The sequence below is a fragment of the Myotis myotis genome, unplaced genomic scaffold (genome assembly GCF_014108235.1).
Source record: "Myotis myotis isolate mMyoMyo1 unplaced genomic scaffold, mMyoMyo1.p scaffold_m19_p_19, whole genome shotgun sequence".
Classification (NCBI taxonomy): Eukaryota; Metazoa; Chordata; class Mammalia; order Chiroptera; family Vespertilionidae; genus Myotis; species Myotis myotis.
The window spans coordinates 42,502,955-42,524,617 of NW_023416323.1; the positions used below are offsets into that span (position 1 = coordinate 42,502,955).

The 21,663-nt window shown below is 50.9% G+C and overlaps 1 protein-coding gene and 1 long non-coding RNA gene across 2 annotated transcripts; both read left to right on the plus strand.

Annotated features, from left to right (window-relative positions):
- The first annotated feature begins 4,858 nt into the window (after positions 1 to 4,858).
- On the plus strand, positions 4,859 to 7,221 carry LOC118674869. The gene is made up of 2 exons (XR_004973730.1): positions 4,859 to 6,686; positions 6,776 to 7,221. It is a non-coding gene; the product is annotated as an uncharacterized LOC118674869 (long non-coding RNA).
- Positions 7,222 to 11,556: 4,335 nt separating this feature from the next.
- LOC118674536 (histone-lysine N-methyltransferase SETMAR-like) lies at positions 11,557 to 19,635 on the plus strand. Its single transcript, XM_036346441.1, has 3 exons — positions 11,557 to 11,716; positions 15,287 to 15,383; positions 18,091 to 19,635. Exons 1-3 carry the CDS (start codon positions 11,651 to 11,653, stop codon positions 18,465 to 18,467), a joined length of 540 nt encoding a protein of 179 aa, XP_036202334.1. The 5' UTR covers positions 11,557 to 11,650; the 3' UTR covers positions 18,468 to 19,635.
- The last annotated feature ends 2,028 nt before the right edge of the window (positions 19,636 to 21,663 follow it).

Consider the following 21,663-nt stretch of genomic DNA (forward strand, 5'->3'; position numbering starts at 1 on the left):
CTCCCTGGAGGCGCGTCTCCCCCACACCCCCGACCCCTGCAAGGACGCCCGCTGAAAGGTGGTGCAGCCCTGCACCGGGGTTTCATCATCCAGGTGGCAGCGGCTGGTGGGAAGTGGTGGGTAGGAGTTCGGGACTGGACTGCCTGCCACTCTTACCCTTTCTGAACGTGGGGTTCCTTGTTGGCAAAACGGAGATGTGCCCACAGCCTGTAAGGGTGGGTGGGTGGGAGGATGGGCGGACCGGCACCTGGCATAGCACGTGGTCCGGCTTCTGGCCCCTCCGTCGGAGCTCTCCCCCGCCTCCCTGACCCCTTTTTATCTCCTTCCAAGCATCGGACGTGGTCTTGCTCAGATACTTTTTGCTGTTGCGGCCTCCTCCAGGAAGCTCCGGAATGGCTGGGCAGCGCGCTTCCTGGTATGACCGCCCCTCTAAGGGCTTCCAGCACGTAGTAGCCGCTCTGAATGCTGGCTGCAGGATGAATGCTTAACACAGGCTGGATTATTTTTACATTGATTTCAGAGAGGGAGAGAGGGTTAGAAACATCAGTGATGAGGATCATTGATCCATTGATTGGCTGCCTCCTGCACGCTCCGCACTGGGGTTCTGAGCGAGCCCACAACCCGGGCATGTGCTCTGAAGGGAATCAAACTGTGACCTCCTGGTTCAGAGGCCAACGCTCAACCACAAAGCCACACCGGCTGGCCCGGCCGGGTGAGGCTCCTAAATAGGAAAGATGACACCTGATCGGAAGGATCCTGAGTTTCCTCCCGGGGAATGGAATGAGCCTCAAACACACAGCCAGCTCCCCAGGCTCCTGCAGCTCAGAGAGTCCCATGTTAGCAGGACTGTGCTCCGCGCTCCGGAACACACTGCCACTGGGCTGTTTAGGGGCTGCGGTGAGTCAGGAAGACGGCCCCTCCCTGCACAGCGGGCAGAGTTTCTTAGGGCCAACAGGTATCAATTAGATAATCGCACCCGTGACCGGTCATTCCTGTGATAACTGCTGGGAGGAGGGGAACGGAGTTTCACGGCAGCTCAGAGCCCAGAGTCTGAGCAAAGGTTTCCCTTAGGAAGTGTCAGCGGTGAGGCTGCCCTGAGGCCTGGCAGTGGATGTGGGCAGCAGCACATCAGGGCCTGTGCCCTCCCCAGTCAGGGGAGAGCTTGTCTCCATCCAGGGTGGTGCAGTCGGCATTCAGCCTCCGCCGGCCAGTGCCACCTCCCCTGCACGGGGCCACCCTGCCTGAGGTCGCCATCATGCCCGAGCTGGAGAAGTCTGCTCAGTGCTGAGTGAGACTTGGGACTTGGCCTAGTCAGTTGCTCAGTGGCTAGAGCGTCAGCCTGTGGACTCAAGAGTCTCAGGTTCGATTCCCATCAAGGGCACATAGCTCTACTGCTACCAGTTGATGTGTTTCTCTCTCTGTCTCTTCCCCTCCCCTCCCCTCTCTCTAAAAATCAATGGAAAAATATCCTCGGGCAAGGATTAAAAAATAAGTAAATAAAATAAAGCCCCCCGCTTTATTTATTTTTTAATATATTTTATTGATTTTTTACAGAGAGGAAGGGAGAGAGACAGAGAGTTAGAAACATCGATCAGCTGCCTCCTGCACTTCTCCTACTGGGGATGTGCCCACAACCCAGGTACATGCCCTTGACCGGAATCGAACCTGGGACCTTTCAGTCCGCAGGCCGACGCTCTACCCACTGAGCCAAACCGGTTTCAGCAAAGCCCCAACTTTAAAACGAAAAGACTCAGGACCTGTTAGTGCAGTCTTTGCCCCAAGGCTTCCCAGAAGGCTGGCCGGGCTCAGGCAGGCCCGCCTCAGGTTCTGCCCCCGCCCCATCCTGCTTCCTCCCACCTCCTCCCACAGGACTGGTTCCCTAGGGTCCAGCTTGCAGACCCAGCCTCCATCTCGCTCAGTGGTGAGGCAGACAGCACCCCAGGCCAGGGAGCACTGAAGGCCTGGGGTCTGAGGAGCTCAGGGAAGGCGGTAGGGTGCCTGCGGGGCAGACAGAGAGGGAGGGGCAGGTCAGAGGTGAGCAGTGTTGGGACAGGCAGGTTGGGGTCCTGAAGGTAAGAAGTTTGGTCTTGCCCTGGCCGGGTTGCTCAGTGGTTGGAGCGTTGTCTTCCATACACCAAACGGTGACGGGTTCGATTCCTGGTGTGGGCTCACACCCAGTTTGTGGGTTCAATCCCCGTCAGGGTGCATACGGGAGGCAACCAATGGATGCTTCTCTCTCACATCCATGTTTCTCTCTCCCCCCACTTCCTCTCTGTTTAAAACCAGCGGTTCTCAACCTGTGGGTCGCAACCCCTTTGGCAGTCGAACGACCCTTTCACAGGGGTCGCCTAAGACCGTAAATATCAGATATTTACATGACGATTCGTAACAGTAGCAACATGACAGTGATGAAGTAGCAACAAAAATAATTTTATGGTTGGGTCACAGCATGAATAACTGTATTTAAAGGGCCAGAAGGTTGAGAATCACTGGTCAAAACCAATAAAAACATCACCTTGGGTGTCTGGCCAGACTGTTAGGGAAGGAAAGAGCCGGGAGAGCTCAGGAAGCGAAGGGTCACATTTGTTCCCAGGGCCGGGCCCAGGCCCCGCACCTGAGCCTCCGGGGGGGGGGGGGGGGGGGGGGAGAAGCTGGGTCCCAAGAAGCGAACGACCCCCTTTGTGAATTCCATCCCGAGAGGCAGAAACTCGCCAGGCGCCCACTCGGCGTTTCCTGGAACCTGTCCTTTGCGGGCTCCCCGGCTCCCTAAACAGGAGCGCTCACCCCCAGCTAAGGTAATGCAGTCGCACGACTTGCCATTGAGCCCTCACTGTTTTAAAGTTCATTGTTAGCTATGTGAATAATTTACAAATGTGCTCCTTTCTGAGATGAGCATAGAAGAGGCTGAAGTCCTCCCTGGCCGGGCTGACTTCGCCCCGGCTCCCACCGCCGCCCGGCTCGTGACCCCTTCCCTGCTGAGGGAGCACGTCCAGCCTCTTGCACATTAACCAGCGTGGGCCCTGGCTGGTGTGGTTCAGTGGGTTGGGCGTCGTCCCGAGAGGCCGCTGGGTCAGTCCCTGGCCCTGACAACCCACATGCCCGGGTTTCGGGCTCGAGTCCTGGAATACGGCTGTTACTTCCAGGAAGCTGACCTTCTGCGTCTGCTGTAAATTGCTCTGCAGTTTGTCAGCCCTGGGCCTCGTTTCCCCATTCCGCTTGTCAAGGCCTCTTCCTAGCTTTTTACGATCCGGCCTCCTGCGGGCCTTGCTTCCTCATCTGAAAAGTGGGGGATGGTAGCACCCCCATAAGGTTGTTGTGACAGCAGATTGATTCGATGTGCACAAAACACGGTGCCTGGTGTGGGCAAGGCCGAGGTGCGTCTCTGCCGTTCCTGAAAGGCGAGGTCCTGAGCAGAGGCTGGGGCGCGGGGCCCACAGTCAGCGTATTGGACAAAGGGCTGCTTTTAAAAAATACTAATAATTGTGTTCATTTCAGAGAGGAAGGGAGAGGGAGAGGGAGAGATAGAAACATCCATGATGAGAGAGAATGGCTGCCTCCTGCACGCCCCCCACTGGGCATCGAGCCCCAACCCCGGGCCTGTGACGGGGAATGAACCGTGACCTCTTGGGTCATCGGTGATGCTCACCCGCTGAGCCCCGCCGGCCGGGCCAAATGAAGGGCTCCTTTGCCTGCGGCTGAGAATCAGCTCACCCCTGGTCACGTGGAGTGAGAGGCGCTCCCAGGCCTGGGTATCTCGGTGCCGGGGTGTGGCTCCCATTGAGGATCTCTGGGGTGAGGCCCTCCCTGCTGAGTGGCACGGAGGACCGCCACCCTTAGTGAGATCTGATTCACAGACTCTGTCCTAGAACTTTAGCCTCTGATTCAGGACTTCACCGCCAGCCTGTGACGCACCCCGATTTCTCGATGAGTCATTTACAGCGGCTCCGCACAGCCAGGGGCTGGGGAGGGGCGGTGGGAGGGACCCGGATTGAACTTTCTTTCTAATGCGTAGCGCTGTCTTCATAAATCTCAGGTCGCAAACAGGGTGACTCGCCGGAGCCTGGAGCTGAGTGTTGAATTCCCGCGGCCCTGTCTCGGCCTGGCATCCACGGGCCCTCGCCCGCTCTCTGAGTAACAGTGGCAGCGCCTGCAGCCAATGGCCTGTGGGGCCCGGCGCATGTTATGCTGCACAGACAGGGTTACATAAACCTGCCCGTTTTAATGTAATTTCCTTCGCCCTTCAGTTCTTTTGTGTGGCTTTGGGAGTCTGCGTGGGCTCCCTGGGAGGCCTACCCCTGGCTGGCTTCATTCTCTGTTTTAACAAAAACCTGTCGCGCCCCGGCCTGTAGCTCAGTTGGGCAGTCAGTTGGCAGGGTATGTCCCAATACACAAGCTTGTGGGTTCCACCCGCGGTCAGGGCACAGACAAGAGTCAACCAATGAATGCATCAGTAAGTGGAACAAGGCATCGATGCTTCTCTCTCTCCCTCAAATAAAAGAAAAGAAAAACCCATTGATTGCAATGACGTTCCCCCAGGCATTCGCACGTTTACTATAGGCCCTACTGTGTGGCAGCCGCCCTGCCAGGTGCTGATGGAATCTGACAGCTGGTCCCCAGCCTTTTAAACTAGTGCTTTGTCCAAAACATACATTCTCCCTTTGACACCACCCCCTTTCCTTCCTTCCTTCCTTCCTTCCTTCCTTCCTTTCTTTCTTTTCTTCTTTTTTAAATATATTTTTATTAATTTCAGAGAGGAAGGGAGAGGGAGAGAGAGATAGAAGCATCCATGATGAGAGGAACATCAATCACTGATCGGCTGCCTCCTGCACGCCCCACTCTGGGGATGGCGCCCACAGCCCAGTCATGTGCCCTGACCAGCAATTGAACCCTGACCTCCTGCTTCACAGGTCCATGCCCAACCACTGAGCAACACCAGCCAGGCTCTTTCTTTTAAAGAAAGGCAGTGGCTTAACCCAAAGCCCCCGTTCCTGCATGGTGACCCCTGTTCTGGGGGTTAACGTCAAGGGACTCGGCCATCAGGCCCCCGCCCCTGCCCCAACACATAGGCTGCACTGCATTCCCTTGCTTTCCACCCTGTTTGTGAGGCCTCTTCCCCCTCCTCCTCCTCCTCCTCCTCCTCCTCCTCCTCCTCCTCCTCCTCCTTCTCCTTCACCTGGCTTCTGTCTTCTCAATGTTTTGAACTTTGGCCAACATCACGTCCTCAGAGATGCTCTTCTGGATCCTGTGACTCAGCTGTTTCTCCCGGGCTTCCCAGCGCTGTGCTCGGAAAAAGCGTTGCCGTTGGCCAGCGGTGGTTGCCGCCCAGCCTGTCCCCCCAGGGCGGGAGCCAGGCAGGGGCCATATCTGCTTGGACTTACCGTCCCAAGTCTAAGGGATGAGTGGCAAACGGATGAGTGGACACATGCTTACTGAGCACCTCCTATGTACCGACCAGTCACCGTCCGAGGCTCTAGGGACACCCAGATCTTGTCTCTTGGAAGATTATCTGCCAGAGCAGCTGATTTTCAACCCTTTTCATCTCGTGGCACAGGAGTGAGTTTCTAAAATTCTGCGGCACTCCAAAAATATATTACGTTTTTGCCGATCTGGCAACAACAATAGGCACAACTTTGATTCATTCACACCGGACGGCTATGACTGTGTTGGCTGTTGTCATTTTTAATTTCATTTTATTTATTTATTTTTTTGTTATTTTTTAATTTGACAATCCAAGGGGGAAAGAGGTCAGTGCCCCTGGCTAAATGGTCAGGTATCACATGTTTTAAAACTTCTTGTGGGACACCGGGAGAAAGATACGCACTAGTTTAATAATCACACATGTTACTATGCAATCTTTTTTTTTATTTTTTCAATACATATATCTTTATTGATTTCAGAGAGGAAGGGAGAAGAGAGAAACATCAATGATGAGAGAGAATCATGGATCGGCTGCCTCCTGCTCGCCCCACACTGGGGATGCGGCCCGAAACCCGGACATGTGCCCTGACCGGGAATAGACCTGTGACCTCCTGGTTCCTGGGTCAAAGCTTAACCACTAAGCCACACCTCCAGGCTTGCTGTGCAATCTTGAACTGACGCAGGCTTTGAAGAAGAGGATGTTAGGAGGCGGTGGTGGAGCCCAGCGGCTGGGTGAGCGGCACTGTGACCTGGTAGCGTGGGGACACGCAGCCCCAGGGGTAAGCCCGGGACTGACATCGCACCTCCGCAGACCCAGCCTGGCCACGCCAGCCGGTGACTAACAGGGTGTAATAAGGGAAGCTCGCCTCCTAGGCATGTCTTGGGCAAGAGCAAGATGAAATGGATCCCCAGGCCGCTTGGCAGGGGCCAAAGAAGTCTATGGGGTAAACGGTGGGGGAATCGTCAGGGGGCGGGTACGTGAGTGCCACCAGGTCTAGGCAATTCCTTCACGTGCCTGACCTGGTCAGGACAGCGACCCGTTCCAGGAAGTAGCACCCCGCTCGTCCAGGAGGCCCCGGAAGGTGCTGATTCATGTCTGAGTGAATGTCAGGCACGATCAGGACGCCTGAGAGCAGGGCTTCCAGAAAGCAACCTCTGCCCCATGGGGCCAGCTCCTGGGCCAGGGGGCGGCTGAGTCATGGAACAGCCTCTCCCTCCAAGGCCGGGCGCCTGGGTGTCATGCTGGGTGTGCTTCAGGCAGGACACAGGTGAGTGTGTGTGTGTGTGTGTGTGTGGAGGGGGGGGGCGGGGGAAGGGGGCATCTGCTGACTTGGCTCGTCCTGGGTCCCTTCTTCAGGTGACAGTACCTGGTGGTTTTTCTTGGGGAGCCAAGCCTCCCTCGTACTCATCCTGACCTTGCCTGCATCTAGCCAAACTGGGTAGCCATCTCCTAGGACTCCTCAGTCTAGGCATGAATTTGGACTCAAGTCAAGTCTGGGAGCCTCAAAGAAAGACTCCCAAGACTATGAAGAAAGACGTGGATCTCGTTCAGCACTTAGGACTTTGTGCTCAAGAGAGAAGGGAAGAGATGGATGGACACAGATCGATGCCTCATGATTTCCCTCCAGCACCTGGATCCAGCCATGCCTGAAGCCCATAGGGGTATAATTGTGCCTAAATGTACATACTACCTATGGCCCTTAAAGCTATTGACTGAACAATTCTCCCATCTTTCTATTTGGCTTAAGCTCATTGTCACAGGGCTTTGGTTACTTACAACTAAAAGTGCCTTTATTAAGACAATGGTTTTAACTCATGTCACTCACTTGCTAAATCCAAAGGCAGGGAGGACACCAGTTAAAGCCAGTGTGGGCCTTCTCTTTCCAGAGAGTACGCCTGTGCCCTTCTCTTCCCCTCCCATCCCCCCACAGGCACGTATCCCCATCCTCTAAGGGACCCCATGAGACTTACAACGAGGGGAGCAATGGGCAACAGCAGCTTGTCCCAGGCTCACCCCCCGAATCCGTCTCCAAGGCCCCCTATTCTCTGACTTCCCAGTGATCCAGAGCAGCCTGGCCTGGGCTCTCCAGTTGCTTCTCCTATGGGCTTATGTCACTACCTAAGTTTATTTTTGCTGTGGTCAATACATTCTTGCTTGTTTTTCCACAAAAAAAAAAAAAAAAAAAAAAAAAATAGCCATTGTGGAAGTTGGTCATTTAGCAAGGGCGAGGGGCAGCCCCAACACACTGACATTCCTCCTAAGCCTCAGACTCTGCAGCCTCGTCCCCAGGGACCCAGACCCTTGGGTGTGCACGGCTGCCTAGCAACAGACACCCCGGGGATGGGCCAGGACAGGGAGGTACACACAGAGCATTCGTGGCCCTGGCAGGGCAGGGAGGACCCGGGCCCCAGGTTCCGTGTGGAGGAATTGGGGGGGGGGGGCGCTGCCCTGATTTGGGAGTGGGCACCTGGCAGGAGAGCTGGCTTTGCTGGACTGTGAAACCTGAACCGCAGGGCCAGGCAGGCTGGCACAGGCAATGGCCGGTGAGCCAGGGCACCGACGTGTCACAGCTGCCATCTAGTGCCAGCTGTCTCCTTTTGCAAGTTGTTTACGGCTGCTTCCAGCTGGAGGCCTTCTGTGTGCCTGTCAGAGGGAGGAGGCCATTGCCTCTGCCTTCACAGCAGGAAAAACCTCCATGTCGGACTTTCGATATCATCCCTACTTCATTATTATTTTTTTAAGATATATTTTATTGATTTCAGAGCGAAAGGGAGAGGGAGAGAGAGAGAAAAACATCAATGATGAGAATATGGATCAGCTGCCTCCCGCACGCCTACTGGGCACCAAGCCCGCGATCTGGGCATGTGCCCTGGCCGGGAATGAACCGAGATTGGCTGAGCTCCCTGCTGCTCTTCCCCTCTCCTCCCACCCAAAATGTACACGTTTAGCCCTGACCGGTGTGGCTCAGCGGCCAGAGCCTCGCCTCTGCGGACTGAAGGGTCCCGGGTTCGATTCCGGTCAAGGGCATGTACCTGGGTTGCGGGCACATCCCCGGTGGGAGGTGTGCAGGAGGCAGCTGATCGATGTTTCTCTCTCATCGATGTTTCTAACTCTCTATCCCTCTCCCTTCCTCTCTGTAAAAAAATCAATAAAATATATTTTTAAAAATGTACACGTTTAAAGGGCTCGCAGTGGAGACTTGATGTTCTGAATATTAACATGATGGAGGGGAGGCGGGGCTGCTACACGGCAGTGCTCGGTCCCTGAGGAAGCCCACGTCCTAATGACAGGGAGATGGAACAGCGGCGTTGAACAGCCACCCCGGCTCCCCGAGTACATAATACCCGCCATTAGGGACGCCTGCCCGGCCTAATTGCTCACTGTGAGCCTGGCACCCGCCGCCGAGGGAAAGATCCTGCAGGAAGGCAGAAGCAGCATCCGAGGCGGGCGGAGAGCGGGCTCCTCCACACCCGTCCTCGTCTTTCTTTCCTTTTGTCTTCTGACCTCGCTGATCCTGCTCAATTCTCTCAGCGTCTGTGGGACCCCCACAGCCCCTGTCCCTGTCACTGTCCTTGGGGAGCCCTCCCCAGCATGCCCTGACAGAATGAGCCACTGCTTCCTGTGGGTACCTGTGGCGGCCAGCGGTCGGGATGACCCCCGGGGTCCCTGCTTCCCCGGGGTACGGGCCCTGATAGAGTCCCTTCCACGCGGAATGAAGCTGACCTGGGTGACCAATAGGATACTGCAGAGATGGGTGTACAGAGATGAAGTCAGGCCATCAGAGACACTGCGGATTCTTTCTTGTTTCCTCTCGGATCACTCCTCTGTGGAAGGCCGGCTGCCATGTCATCAGGCCACCCGAGCCGTCCTATGGAGAGGCCCCGTGGGGAGGAGCTGACGGAGGCCTCCCGCCATCAGCCAGGGGGGTGGTTTTGAAAGATGCCCACAGATTCTTCCAGACACCTCCCTGCAGGAGGTGCGCCTCCATGCCCTCCTCCTCGAGTGTGGAGTGGACTTGTTGATTCACTCCCATCGTAAAGAACATCGTTATCACCAAAACGATCCCCCGTGGCAGGTCCACCAAGCTCAGTGGCCAACCACACAGGCTGGTGTGACCCCAGACTCCTAACTGGGCAGGTGATGTGGGTAGCCCTGACCCCGGCCTACAGCTCAGGCCTATAGCTCCCTTACAAGGGTCAGTCTTTACCTTAAGAAAACCCTGCCCAGTGTCTGTGTGTGTGTTTTAATTTGTTGATTTTAGAGAGAGAGAGAGGGAAGGAGAGAGAAATGTGATTTGTTGTTCCACTTACTTATGCATTCATTGGTGGATTGTCCTAGGTGCCCTGACCAGGGATTGCACCCCCAACCCTGGCCTATCTGGACAAAGCTCTAATCTGCTGAGCTACTTGGCCAGGGCTCCCTGTCCATTGTTCTCGTGCATCTAAGAGAACACACGTTTGAAATGTCCAAGTACTTTTCTTTTCCAGACTCCTCGAAGGTACAGCCACGGGCACCAGGGCACAGGACCACCAGAATACGAGACCATAGAACCCCTCACTGTTACCTTGTTCCCCTCATCATGCCACCTCTATGTACTGTAATGTTAACTATTCATTATCCTTACCACCCATGTGAAAGAAATACGCGTTTCTCTACATGTGATCCAATCCTGAAGATTTCCCCACTTGGTTTTCTCCCGCCTCCTTAACCTACCACCAATGGGCGCCATGTGTCTTCTTTACGTTTTCCCTTCTGATTCACAACGCAGAAATGCCATTCTCTGGAGCATTTTCTCAGTCTCCTGAGATCTTACTTCTGGGTGTGTCCTCAAAAACTTGGCTCCAATAAACTCTTTTTTTTTTTTTTTTTTTTTACAGAGAAAGAGAGAGAGAGGGAAAGACAGAGAAACATCCATGTGAGAGCAACACATCGATTGGTTGCCTCCTGCACACAGCTCCGACCAGGGCCCAGGCCAGGGCAGTGCCTGTCCTTGATTGGAATTGAACCCAGGAGCCTTTGGTCCACAGGCCAATGCTCTATCCACTGAGCCAAACCGGCCAGGGCTCCAATAAATTCTTATTAAATTTTTCTCCATAGCTTAGAACTTAGAAATAGTTTAGACATAAGTTTTCCTCTGCGAGTAATGCTTTTATCATTCCAACCGAGGTCAGATAAATGACCAATGAAGGAACAATCTCACTTGTAACATTGAAAGCTTTACATATTTATACACATTGTATTTATTCAAAGTGTGCTTACAGGCACTTAGTGTGCAGAATAGAAATATCACTCACACCCATGTTTTAGTTACAATAGGACAACCAGTTACCAGTGTAACAGCCATTGCCTGTCATGAACGCTAATGGGCAAATTTTCTCTGAGCAAAGTGTACCGTTTCCTAAAGTATGTTCTCTCTTATGTTTGTTCCTGTTGTTTGTTGAAATGTGACTTTATGTCGACTTCCATATTTTAAAAAATGAACTTGCATTTGTATATATGTTTTGTCACGTCATTTATGAGGAATTGCTCTTTACCCTCATTTAGTGAGATCTATGCCTAATGGATTTGAAGCAGGTCCTGCATCGCGGAGAGGAAGCAGCACTGGTCTAAATGGCTAGACTGCGCTCCTTGGGGGGCATTTTACTCAAACTGGCCCGACGGTGGGCCTTAGGCAATTATTTATTAAATGAAGGAATGGATTTTCAACCCCCGACTCTGGGTCCAGGGCGTTAATCAGGTGTCTCCTCCAACTCCCCCATGATTAGACTTGCTAAGTTGCTGAAGTCAGCTAAACGCCAGGACCCGTGCTGGACCGTTTACCTCCCACCCATCCTCTCCGTTTTCCCTCCCGGGGAAGGCGTGCCCAGCACAATCTGCATCCTGTGCACTCACTGGTGGAGCCCGACGCCCGTCACTGCCAGGTTCCGCCCTAGCCACGCCCCCACGTCGTTGCAGACCCGAGAGAAGACGTGGTCATTGTCTCGCTGGAGGGTCCGCCCTTCGCGTGGGTTGGTGGGAGCGCGGTCCACGAGCCAGCGCACGCTGCACCGCCCCGCCCCCTCGCACGTCGGGCCCCGCCCCCAGCAGCAGGCTCCGCCCAGCCTCGCGCATGCGCGCGCGCATCCGGCAGTGCCTCAGTCTGGGCAGCCGGACCCGGCGGGCGGCGGTCTGGCCGCCGAGGTGCGAAGGGAAGAGCCCCAGTCGCCGCCGCCGCCGCCGCCGGAGAGGACCATGTCTGCGAGTCGAGCCAAGAAAGTGAAGATGGCCACCAAATCGTGCCCCGAGTGCGACCTCCAGGTGGGCGGCGGCCGGCGGGCGAGGGTCCGTCCTGCGGCCGGCGGCGCGGAAGGGGCGTGGGCTGGTCCCCGGTCGCCCGGCGGTTCCGGTGACAGCGGCGGGTCTGTGCCCATCAGCCCCTGTGTCCCGACGGGAACGCGCGTGTGGCCGCCTGGAGGGTGGCTTTGTTCCCATCGGACCCGGGACCCGACTGTCCCCGCCGCGCCCTTGGGTCCCGGGATGCTCAGCGCTGCAGGGCCTCCTCCCACGGCGCCGGTGGAGACATAACGGGGCTCGCGGTGGCGAGAGCGCCGGTGGCCGGGGAGGTCCTGTGTCCAGCTCACCGGCAGGCCGGCGTCCGGGTGTGTAGGGAACGGGTTTGCTGTGGTTGGGGACGCCGACGCCAGGCTGGTCACCAGCGGGGGTGCGGCCGGGGTCCTGCCACCACCACGCCTCCTGGGAACACGGGTGCCTCTCCACCCTGCAGGCCGGCGGGGCCGGAGCGCTAGGAGCGGGGTAACCAGCTCCTTCTTGGGTCTTTGGAGGAGTTCTGTTAATTTTTTTGTTTTCAATATGCTTTTTAAAAAGATTTTTATTGATTTCAGTTTGGAAGGGAGAGGGAGAGAGAAACATCAATGATGATCATGAGAGAATCATGGATTGGCTGCCTCCTGCGCGCCCCCTTCAGCCCGCAGGCCCACGCTCTATCCACTGAGCTAAACCGGCCAGGGCTTTATTGATTTTAGAGAGAGGAAGGGAGAAGGCGATAGAAACATCTATGAGAGAGAATCATCAATCGGCTGCCTCTTTTAAAAAATTTAAAAAAAAATATTTTTATTGTTTTCAGAGAGAAAGGGAGAGGAAGAGGGAGAAACATCCATGATGAGAATCATTGATTGGCTGCCTCCTGCACGCCCCCTGCTGGGGCTCAAGCCCAAAACCTGGGCGTGTGCCCTCACCAGATCGAAGGGTTGACCTCTGGGTGCCTGGGCGGGAGCTCAATGAGCTGCGCCACGCTGGCCTGGCGGGTTCTGTGCCCTCTCCGCTGCCCTCGCCAGCTGTCTGGTGTGTGTCCAAGAGGTTGCTTCCCCTCCCTGCAGAGGCGGGAGGTTTCCCCGGAGACTCACTGTGGGAACCCAGTTGAACTCCTGGAGGGAAAACTCGCAGAAGTGTGGGGACGTCCTGGGACTGGGTCTCGCTGGAGTTTGAACTCTCAGACTTGTCCACACGGAGCCTCCAGCAGTGTGTCCGCCCTTACAGTTGAGTTTTTCCTGCCTGACCCTGTGAATTTCCGCTTTGGTAAGTTGAGAGTCTCTGTCTTCACCCGTCTGTCCAATGGGAGGGGCCCTGGTTTGCGCGGGCACCCCACTTCTCTCACGGAGCCGAGAAGAGTTGCTGACGTTTCAGTTTGTTGTGCGTCAAAGTGGGGACTTTCACGCTCCCTCCAAGTGCTCGGCGCGTGGATTGCTGTGCCTTTGTAGTGAGTTGTGAACTCAGGAAATGTGAGTCTTCACCTTCGTTTTTTCTGTTTTAAGACTGTTTTGGCTTTTCAGATCCATGGGAATTTTTGAATTAGCTTTTCCATGTCCAGGGTGGGGCGGGGGAAAGGCCATTGGGCTGTTGATAAGTTTTGCGTTGGATCTGTGTAGACGGACCTGGGAACGATGAACACTATTGAGTCCTCCAATTCACGAACATTGCTGTCTTTCCATTAATTTAGGTCTCTGATTTTTCAGCAGTGATTTTTAGGTTTCAGGGTACAAGTCATGCATCTTTTTGGTTAAGTTTATTCCTAATTATTTTACTTTTTTGATGGTCGTATACATAGACTCATTTTCTTAATTCCATTTTTTGGATTGTTTATTGCTAGTGTATAGAAATAACACTGATTTTTGTTTGTCTTCTATCCTGCAACATTGCTGCATTCCTTCATTAGCCCTAATATTGTGTGTGTGTTTATTTAGGATTTCTTTTATATATACGGTCATGTGACCTGTGAATGGAAATAGATTTACTTCACTTTTTCAATGTGTATGCCTTTAACTTCTTTTTCTTGCCTGCTTTCTCTGGCTTTCCATTACAGTGTTGAATAGAAGCAGCAGAAGCAGATATGGGTGTCTTGTTCCTGGTATAGGGAAGAAAGGTTTCAATCCTTCCTCCTGAGTATGATGTTAGTTGTGGGCCTTTCATAAGTTCATTTTATCATGGGGAGGAAGTTCCCTTCTGTTTCTCATTGTGCAGTGTTTTGTCGTGAAAGGTGAGAGACATTGCGTCACCCAGGAAATGCCAAGGGATTTAGGGACTTCGCATCAGGAATTGGGATCAAAGAACACACATTGGACAGAAGATGCTCCTAGTACTCTTATGAGATTGCAAGGCTTGTAGGAGCTGCCAGGAACCAGGGGCAGATATGTATATAGTAGAGGCCCAGTGCATGAAATTTGTGCACTGGGGGTTGCGGTGGGGGGGGTTCCTCAGCCCAGCCCCCTGTGCCCTCTCACCTCGGACATCCTTAGTGCTGCCGCCGTTGCGCTTGCCAGCTGTGAGCCTGGCTTCTGGCTGAGCGCACTGACCCCCAGGGGGCAGCTCCTGTGTTGAGCGTCTGCCCCCTGGTGGTCAGTGCACATCATAGTGACCCCTGGTTCCACTGTTCGGTCAATTTGCATATTAGCCTTTTATTATGTAGGATAACTGTGGTTATATGTTTTTAATAGAGTGTGTGTGTGTGCGTGTGCACGTGTGTGCACGTGTGTGTGTGTGCGTGTGTGTGTGTTTCTGTCATCCCACAGTGGTGTTTCTTTTTATTTTTTTCTTTCAACTTGTTAGTGTCTGGCCCTCTTCCCCCTCCTGTTCCAACTTTTAGACTAATTTTCAGTTCTGTTTTATCATCAGTAATTATTTTGTATCCAAGTCTTACTCTTTTCTTCCTTTGAAATGTTTGTTAAATGTATACTTAAAAAAAAATACATTCCCCCTGCCAGCATAGGAGAGCAGGCCAATAGCCTCTCGTCCTGGGATTATGTAATAATTTCCTAAACCAGTTCCTTTCTTCTAGACTAATCCATTTTGTAACTATTCTGACACTGACATTTTAGGAAATTATTTTTGCCCTTCACATTCAGCATTATTAAACATTTGCTATATTCATGGAACTGTAGAGGATGAGGAGAATAGATGTGATTTTTTGTTGTTAATCCTCACTCGAGGATATTTTTCCATTGATTTTTAGAGAGAGTGGAAAGGAGAGGAGAGACAGAGAGAGAGAAACATCCATGTGAGAGAGACACACCAAGTGGATGCCTCCTGCATGGGCCCCTACCAGGGCTGGAGCCTGCAACCGAAGTATGTGCCCTTCACTGGAATTGAACCTGGGACCCTTCAGTCCACAGGCCAGTGTGCTATCCACTGAGCCAAACTGGCTAGGGCTAGATGTGACTCTTATCTCAATTCAGATGAGGAGGTAGAATTTAAATATAAATGTGATTTCTTCCTTCAAGTTACTTATTGTTTAGTTGAAGAGACCACAGAAACACTTGAGAAGTCTAATAAATAGTAAAATGTAATATATATTTTCTCTTTTTTCCCCTCCAGGTTCCTGTTGCATGTAAATCTTGTCCCTGTGGTTATATATTTATTAATAGAAAACTCCTAAAAGTAAAACAGTCAGATAAATCATCACCTTTTACAGGTAATTGCAAGTTTACCATCTTTTCAGCTTTTATGGTTTTTGTTATATAGATTAAAAATTAATTTTTGTTAGTTAACTTTTTTTTTTCTGCTGCTGAAGTTATAATATTAGAAGTCTATCGATCCCTGGCTGGTGCAGCTCAACTGAGCATCGTCCCGTGTACTCTGTGGTCCCTGGTTTTACTCCCAGTCAGGGCAGCCAATCAATGTCTCTCTCTCTCCTCCTTCCTCCCCGTTTAAAAATTGTTGACACTATTACATATGGGACAATTCTTTTTTTTTTTATATTCTTTATTGATTTTTAGAGAAAGAGGAAGGGAGACGGAAAGAGAGAGAGGGAAGCATCGATTGGTTGCCTCCTGTACTCTCTCCACTGGGGATGGAGCCTGCAGCCCGGGCATGTGCCCTGACCAGGAATTGAACTGACAGCCTTTCGGGACATGGGACGGTGCACAACCAGCTGAGCCCCACCGGTCTGGGCTGGAACAATTCTTTACAGTAGAATTTCAGTTAATAACTGGAAAGATTGCGGGTAATAGAAAACCAGCACTAGCTAAACAGTAATTATGGTTGCAGTCAAGATCGACCAATGGATGGTAAAGTAGGTGAGTGAAAATTTGAGGAGAAATAAAATTTTTTTTATAAAATCAAAGCATTCCCCCAAGATCTCCATTAACCACAAAAGGAAAGATAAGAACTTTCCAGGGGTGAAAGCTGCCAGAATTTACCTTAATCAGGGACCACGGTGAACAGCACAATAATGAAACACTGACACCACGAAGCCTGTGATATGGACCGAAAGGGCTACGGTTTTGTGCACTCTTTGCCAAAAATGCAGAACCTGAGTCCAATCATTAGAAAACATCAGCTAAAAAATAATAAGAAGAAAAACGAAAGAAAGAAACATCAACCAAATTCAATGAGATACATTTGACAAAAGACAAAAGAACCAACCAGTCGGTATTCTGCAGAAGAGTCACGGTCGTGAAAGATCAGGGAAGAGGAGGCCCTGTGCCCAGGATGGGAGGAGACCAAGGAGCCAGGGCAAGTAACTAATGTGGGGTTCCTGCTTTTACAATGACCTGTTTTTGCCTAATGGAATCTCTGTTTTCTCTCTGAATTTTTAAGGCATGTTTTAGAATGTCTTATTTTTTAAAAATATATTTTTATTGATTTCAGAGAGGAGGGGGAGAGAGAGAAACATCAATGATGCAAGAAAATCATTGACCGGCTACACGCCCCACACTGGGGATGGAGCCCGCAACCCAGGCATGTGCCCTTGACGAGAATCGAACCCGGGATCCTTTAGACTGTAGGCTGATGCTCTGTCCACTGAGCCAAACCGGCTAAGGCAGATGTCTTATTGTAACTTGCCTGAAAATGTGTGTGTTTTAGATTGTTCTATTATTTGTATGCAGTTCTGAGGTATGAATTGTATTCCTGTGTCCCCTCATCACAGTGGCTTTGAGGTTCCCTCCCCCACCCCCCGTTATGCATTTGGGAAAATCTTTTGCTTTTGGATTTAGCTCTGTATTAAAACAAGTTTTGTTTTTGATTGTGTCTTAACCAGCATGATTGTTTGAAGTAGAAGAGGCCGCTTCTTGCATTAATTAAATCTATATCGACAGGAAACCTTTCTTAATTTCTATGCCATTTAGGAACAGGGTAAATGGCTTTCAGCATATTAGGAATTAAAATAAAGCTACTCACTTTCCTAATATCTTGTAGTTGCAAGATGTATTTTTTGTTTTTTGGTATCAGTATATTATGGTTGAGGTCACATTTTTTCTGCTCTGGTAATGGAAGATGATTGACTTATTTGAAATAGGGTAACTTAGAATTTAAGCAAGGGAACTTCACCGTCCTGGAAGCAGAGGGGGAGAAAAAGGCAGGAAAGTTGCTGTGAAGGGATGTGTATGTACAAGGGTCTGGGATTAAAGCTGTTGAAAGAGGAATGGAATTCTGCTGAATCTCTCTTCCTTTTTTTATTTTATTTAAAAAAAAACAAAACCTTTGGTGAGTTTAGGAAAGGAGTGTTATGGCTGTGTTTTAAACATTGCACTGGGCAATGGACTATAGTGCCATTTAAAACACGTTAAAGGCCCGACTGCCGGGGTGGGGTGCAAACTTAGGCAAACGGTTCTTTCACGTCCCTAAAGTGTATTATTTTTACTCGTCTACACCAAAACTAAGTATGAAGCCAACAGCAGTGAATTAGGGAGGCTGAGAGAGGATAAGAGGCCGGGCAGTGGCGGCCATTCAGACCATCTGCACAGGGAAGAGGAGGACCTGAAACGCTGCCGGAGCATAGCAACAGGCATCCATCAGCCCGTCCTGGAGGGTGTGTCCCAAGCACCAGACTGATCTGCGACCCTAATTCCGTGGCACTGAAAAAAACAGAAGGCGTTGAGTTCCTGGATCTCCAAGCACAACTCCTATTTTAGTTCAAAATAATGTTTTCGATGGTAGATGCTTATACAATTACTGGCAGTTGGGTTCCTGTGGGAAAACGAAAAGGCTGAAATGTAACCTCCACCTGATAGAAACTGTGATCCACGCTTCCCCCTGACTGAGAGCGCTGCTCTCCCGGCCGCGGCATCACAGGGAGGGGTCAGGCCTGTTCCCTTGTGTTGTTTCGGGTTCACGGTGATGGCGTGCTCTGCAGTCGTCTCTGATGGCTGAGCTTTTATTGTTTATTTTCTCCACAGAAGTGAGCAATGCCATGTCTCTGAAAGATCTGCGAATACTCTTCTTATACGAGTTTAAACTCGGACACAGCGCCGCCACGGCCAGCAGAAACATCGCCTCCGTCTTCGGAGAAGGCTCCGTGAACGAAAGGACCATCCGCTGGTGGTTTGAGAAGTTCCGTTCTGGGGACCTGAGTCTGAAGAATGAGCCTCGCGGGAGACCCAGGTCGGTCCTAAATGAAGACGAGCTGCGAGCCATGGTGGAGGCGAACCCCAAGAGCGCCGTCCGGGGCCTCGCCGCAGACCTAGGCGTTTCTGCCACAACCATTTCTCGCCACCTGGCTGCCATGGGAAAGGTGAAAAGGTTGGACAGGTGGGTGACAGCCGCTGATGGCTGATCAGGTGTTTGGAGAGACGCTCACCCTTAAGATGTGGAAGAGCAGAGACCTTATGAGAGCGTCCTAAGTGACAGAAATGAAGTGGAAAGGGATCTGGGCAATGGCTGGATGTTGATGAAGTTCCCCAACGTGTTAAAACCTTCCTTCTACCAAAAGAGAGAGGATCTGGTAACTGGGTGTGTGTGTGTGTGTGTGTGTGTGTGTGTGTGTGTGTGTGCGCGTGTGTGCGCACAGGGTGTTTCAGCACCATGTTCGCCCGGACTGCTTTCCCTGCGTGAACGAGCCGCATTGCCCAGCAGTGGGCTCACGGACCCAGTCGCGCCGCAGCGTTCTGCGCTGGTCCGCAGGCGTGGACCTGTCCTGCCGGGACAGCAGCGGACTGCAGACATCACAGACCGCCTTGGGGAGGCAACTGAATCGGGCAAAGGAATTTAGCGCGTCCATCAGACTCACCTGGCCTTTTAACACAGATTCCCCCTCCTTTGTCATTTGTAACTAAGACACAGAACATTCTCTGCTTGAGAAGCAGGAATTGAAGGAAGTGAACGTCTTGTAACAAGACTGGATTTTATAAATGTAGTATGTCATTTAATATTGGGGGAAGTTTATCACTTGGAGAAAGCAGCTCATACTATTAGTGTATATTTTGGTTGAATGAAGCTGTTGTTTTTCTCAAAAAATATAACATTGTCATTTTGACCTACAAAAAGGCAATTGCATATGGTTCACCCTGATCATTTCCTAATCCCGGCAGAGCCCGGAGCCGGAAAGGCACTCAGGAGCCAAAGCTACTGCTGCTCCCGAGGACTGCGGCTTCTTCCCGGGAGGGGTGTGGCGCAACCCAGGGAGCGCAGGCGTGTGTGTGTGTGTGTGTGTGTGTGTGTGAAAGATGCTTAGGAGTCAGCCGAGCAGAAACCCAGGTGCCGAGTGCGTCAGCCTCCTTCCCCTCCTTTGACCTCAGCTGCTTTGCTCCTGGTGTGCTTTCTGTCTGAATGTTTGCTGTTCCTCTTCACCTTAGTAACTCTACCCATCATGCACTTTTCCTCCAGGAAGTCTTCCCTGGTTGCCCTGCCCCCACCCCAGGTCAGGTCCCCTTGACGATGGCCTAAGAATCCCAGTATTGTTCCTGCATAATGTGATCATGGTCAGAATATATTTATTTGTGAGATAATGTGTGTCTGTCTGTCTTTTCTGCAAGATTATAAGGTTCACAACAGCAGGGACTGTTTTTGCTTATATGATCATACCCGTCAAGGGCACAGGTCTAGTACAAGCATGTCAGACTCGCGGCCTGCGGGCTACATGCAGCCCACAATGAATATTTTTGCGGCCCAGCCAATATAACGGTCTGTAAGAAACGCTTTAATAAAAATTTTGTAAGTTAATTTTTACAATATCCTGTTATACATAATTAATAACGAGCTACAACTTTTGATAATGACTGATTACTGTCATTGTGTTGCATTCATTTCCCTTACCATTCCCGTGCCATTTCTCTCCACTAATACTAGCAGCGAATTTTTTTTTTAAATTTTACTGATTTTTTACAGAGAGGAAGGGAGAGGGATAGAGAGTTAGAATCAGCTGCCTCCTGCACACCTCCTACTGGGGATGTGCCTGTAACCCAGGTACATGCCCTTGACCGGAATCGAACCTGGGACCTTTTAGTCTGCAGGCCGACACTCTATCCACTGAGCCAAACCGGTTAGGGCAGCAGCAAATTTTTTAGCAGCTGATTGCCATGTCATTAGTCTTGGACTGACTTGTTTGGTGTGCGCAACGGGAAATATTTCACTTTTGAAGAACAAGAAAAATAGGTTTATTTGCATTATGCTTATTAATTTGTGCAGTTATTCATTGTCTGGTAAGTTAATGTTCAAGAAAAATATTAATTTTTATTAAAATGTTCTATTAACGATGACTCATTTATTTCAGCCCTTTGTATTCAACATGTCTCTATTGAAATAAACCTATTTTTCTATGAAAATTGAAGCTTTTGTTCTTTTGCAGCCCACATAAACTTAAACCTTGTTTATTTGGCCTGTGTTAGCCTTTGAATTTGACATACTTGGTCTAGTACGTAGTAGACACCATTAATGTTTGTTCAACGAATAAATAAATGCAAGGGCCAGTTTCATCCACTTTGTAGAAAATTGACAGCAAGTAATTAAAAAACAAATGAACAGTTGTTTAAGTAAGTAGGTTTTGTTTTCTCTAACTGATGAAAATGTTCAAACATATAAAATACTTGAATTTTACAGTGATCCTACGTAGCCTTTTTATGAATAAAGCTGTTATGAATATTCTTGCAGAGTCTTTTGGTGGACATATATTTACATTTCTCTTGGATAAACACCTATAATTGGAGAACCTGAGTCATAGGCTATGTGTATATTTCATTTTCCCAAAATGATTACACCGTTTTATACTCCCTCTCACTAATATTTGATGTTATTAGTCTTTAAAAAAATTTTTTTTTCAATTCTCACCTCAGGATACTTATTTCCATTGATTTTTTAAAGAGAGAGTGTAAGGGAGGGGAAGAGAGAGAGAGAAACATCATGTGAGAGAGACATCCTGGGTGTGGGCTGTGTCTTATTTTGAGCTGTTTTCCCAGAGGGATGCAGGCCATAATCAGGCCATAATCGGGGTAGCTATGCAACAATGCTGTGGGGGCCCAGGCACCTTCTAGCTTCCTGCTCATCCTTACTGGGCTGAGGATAATCCCGTGCACGCCTCCTCGGGAGGCGGCCTCCAGATGCTCTTAGAGACCCCTACATCTTGCCATTCTTGTCCTCACGTATTACCCTGTCACCAGCGTGGGCTGGACTTAGTGACTCGCTTCTGCTAGAATTCAGCAGAAGTGATGGGCTGCCATTTTGGAGATTCAGTTATAAAAAGCACGTGGCTTCTGCCACGCGTGTTCTTCCTGGCTCCAGCTGAGCTCACTCACTCAGGGCGCGAGCCAGCTGCCATGCTGTGAGGCAGCTCAGTGAAGAGCCTTTGATGAGGCAGGGGTGGGGGGTGGGGGGGAGGGGGGGTGGGGGACGGGGGTCAACAATCCAGTGAGTGAGCTTGGGCGTGGACCTCCCCCGAGTTGAGCATTCAGATGAGGCTGCACAACCACACCTGGGTTTCTGACCCACAGACATTGAGAGAATATTTTAAAAATACATATTGTTACTGATTTCAGAGC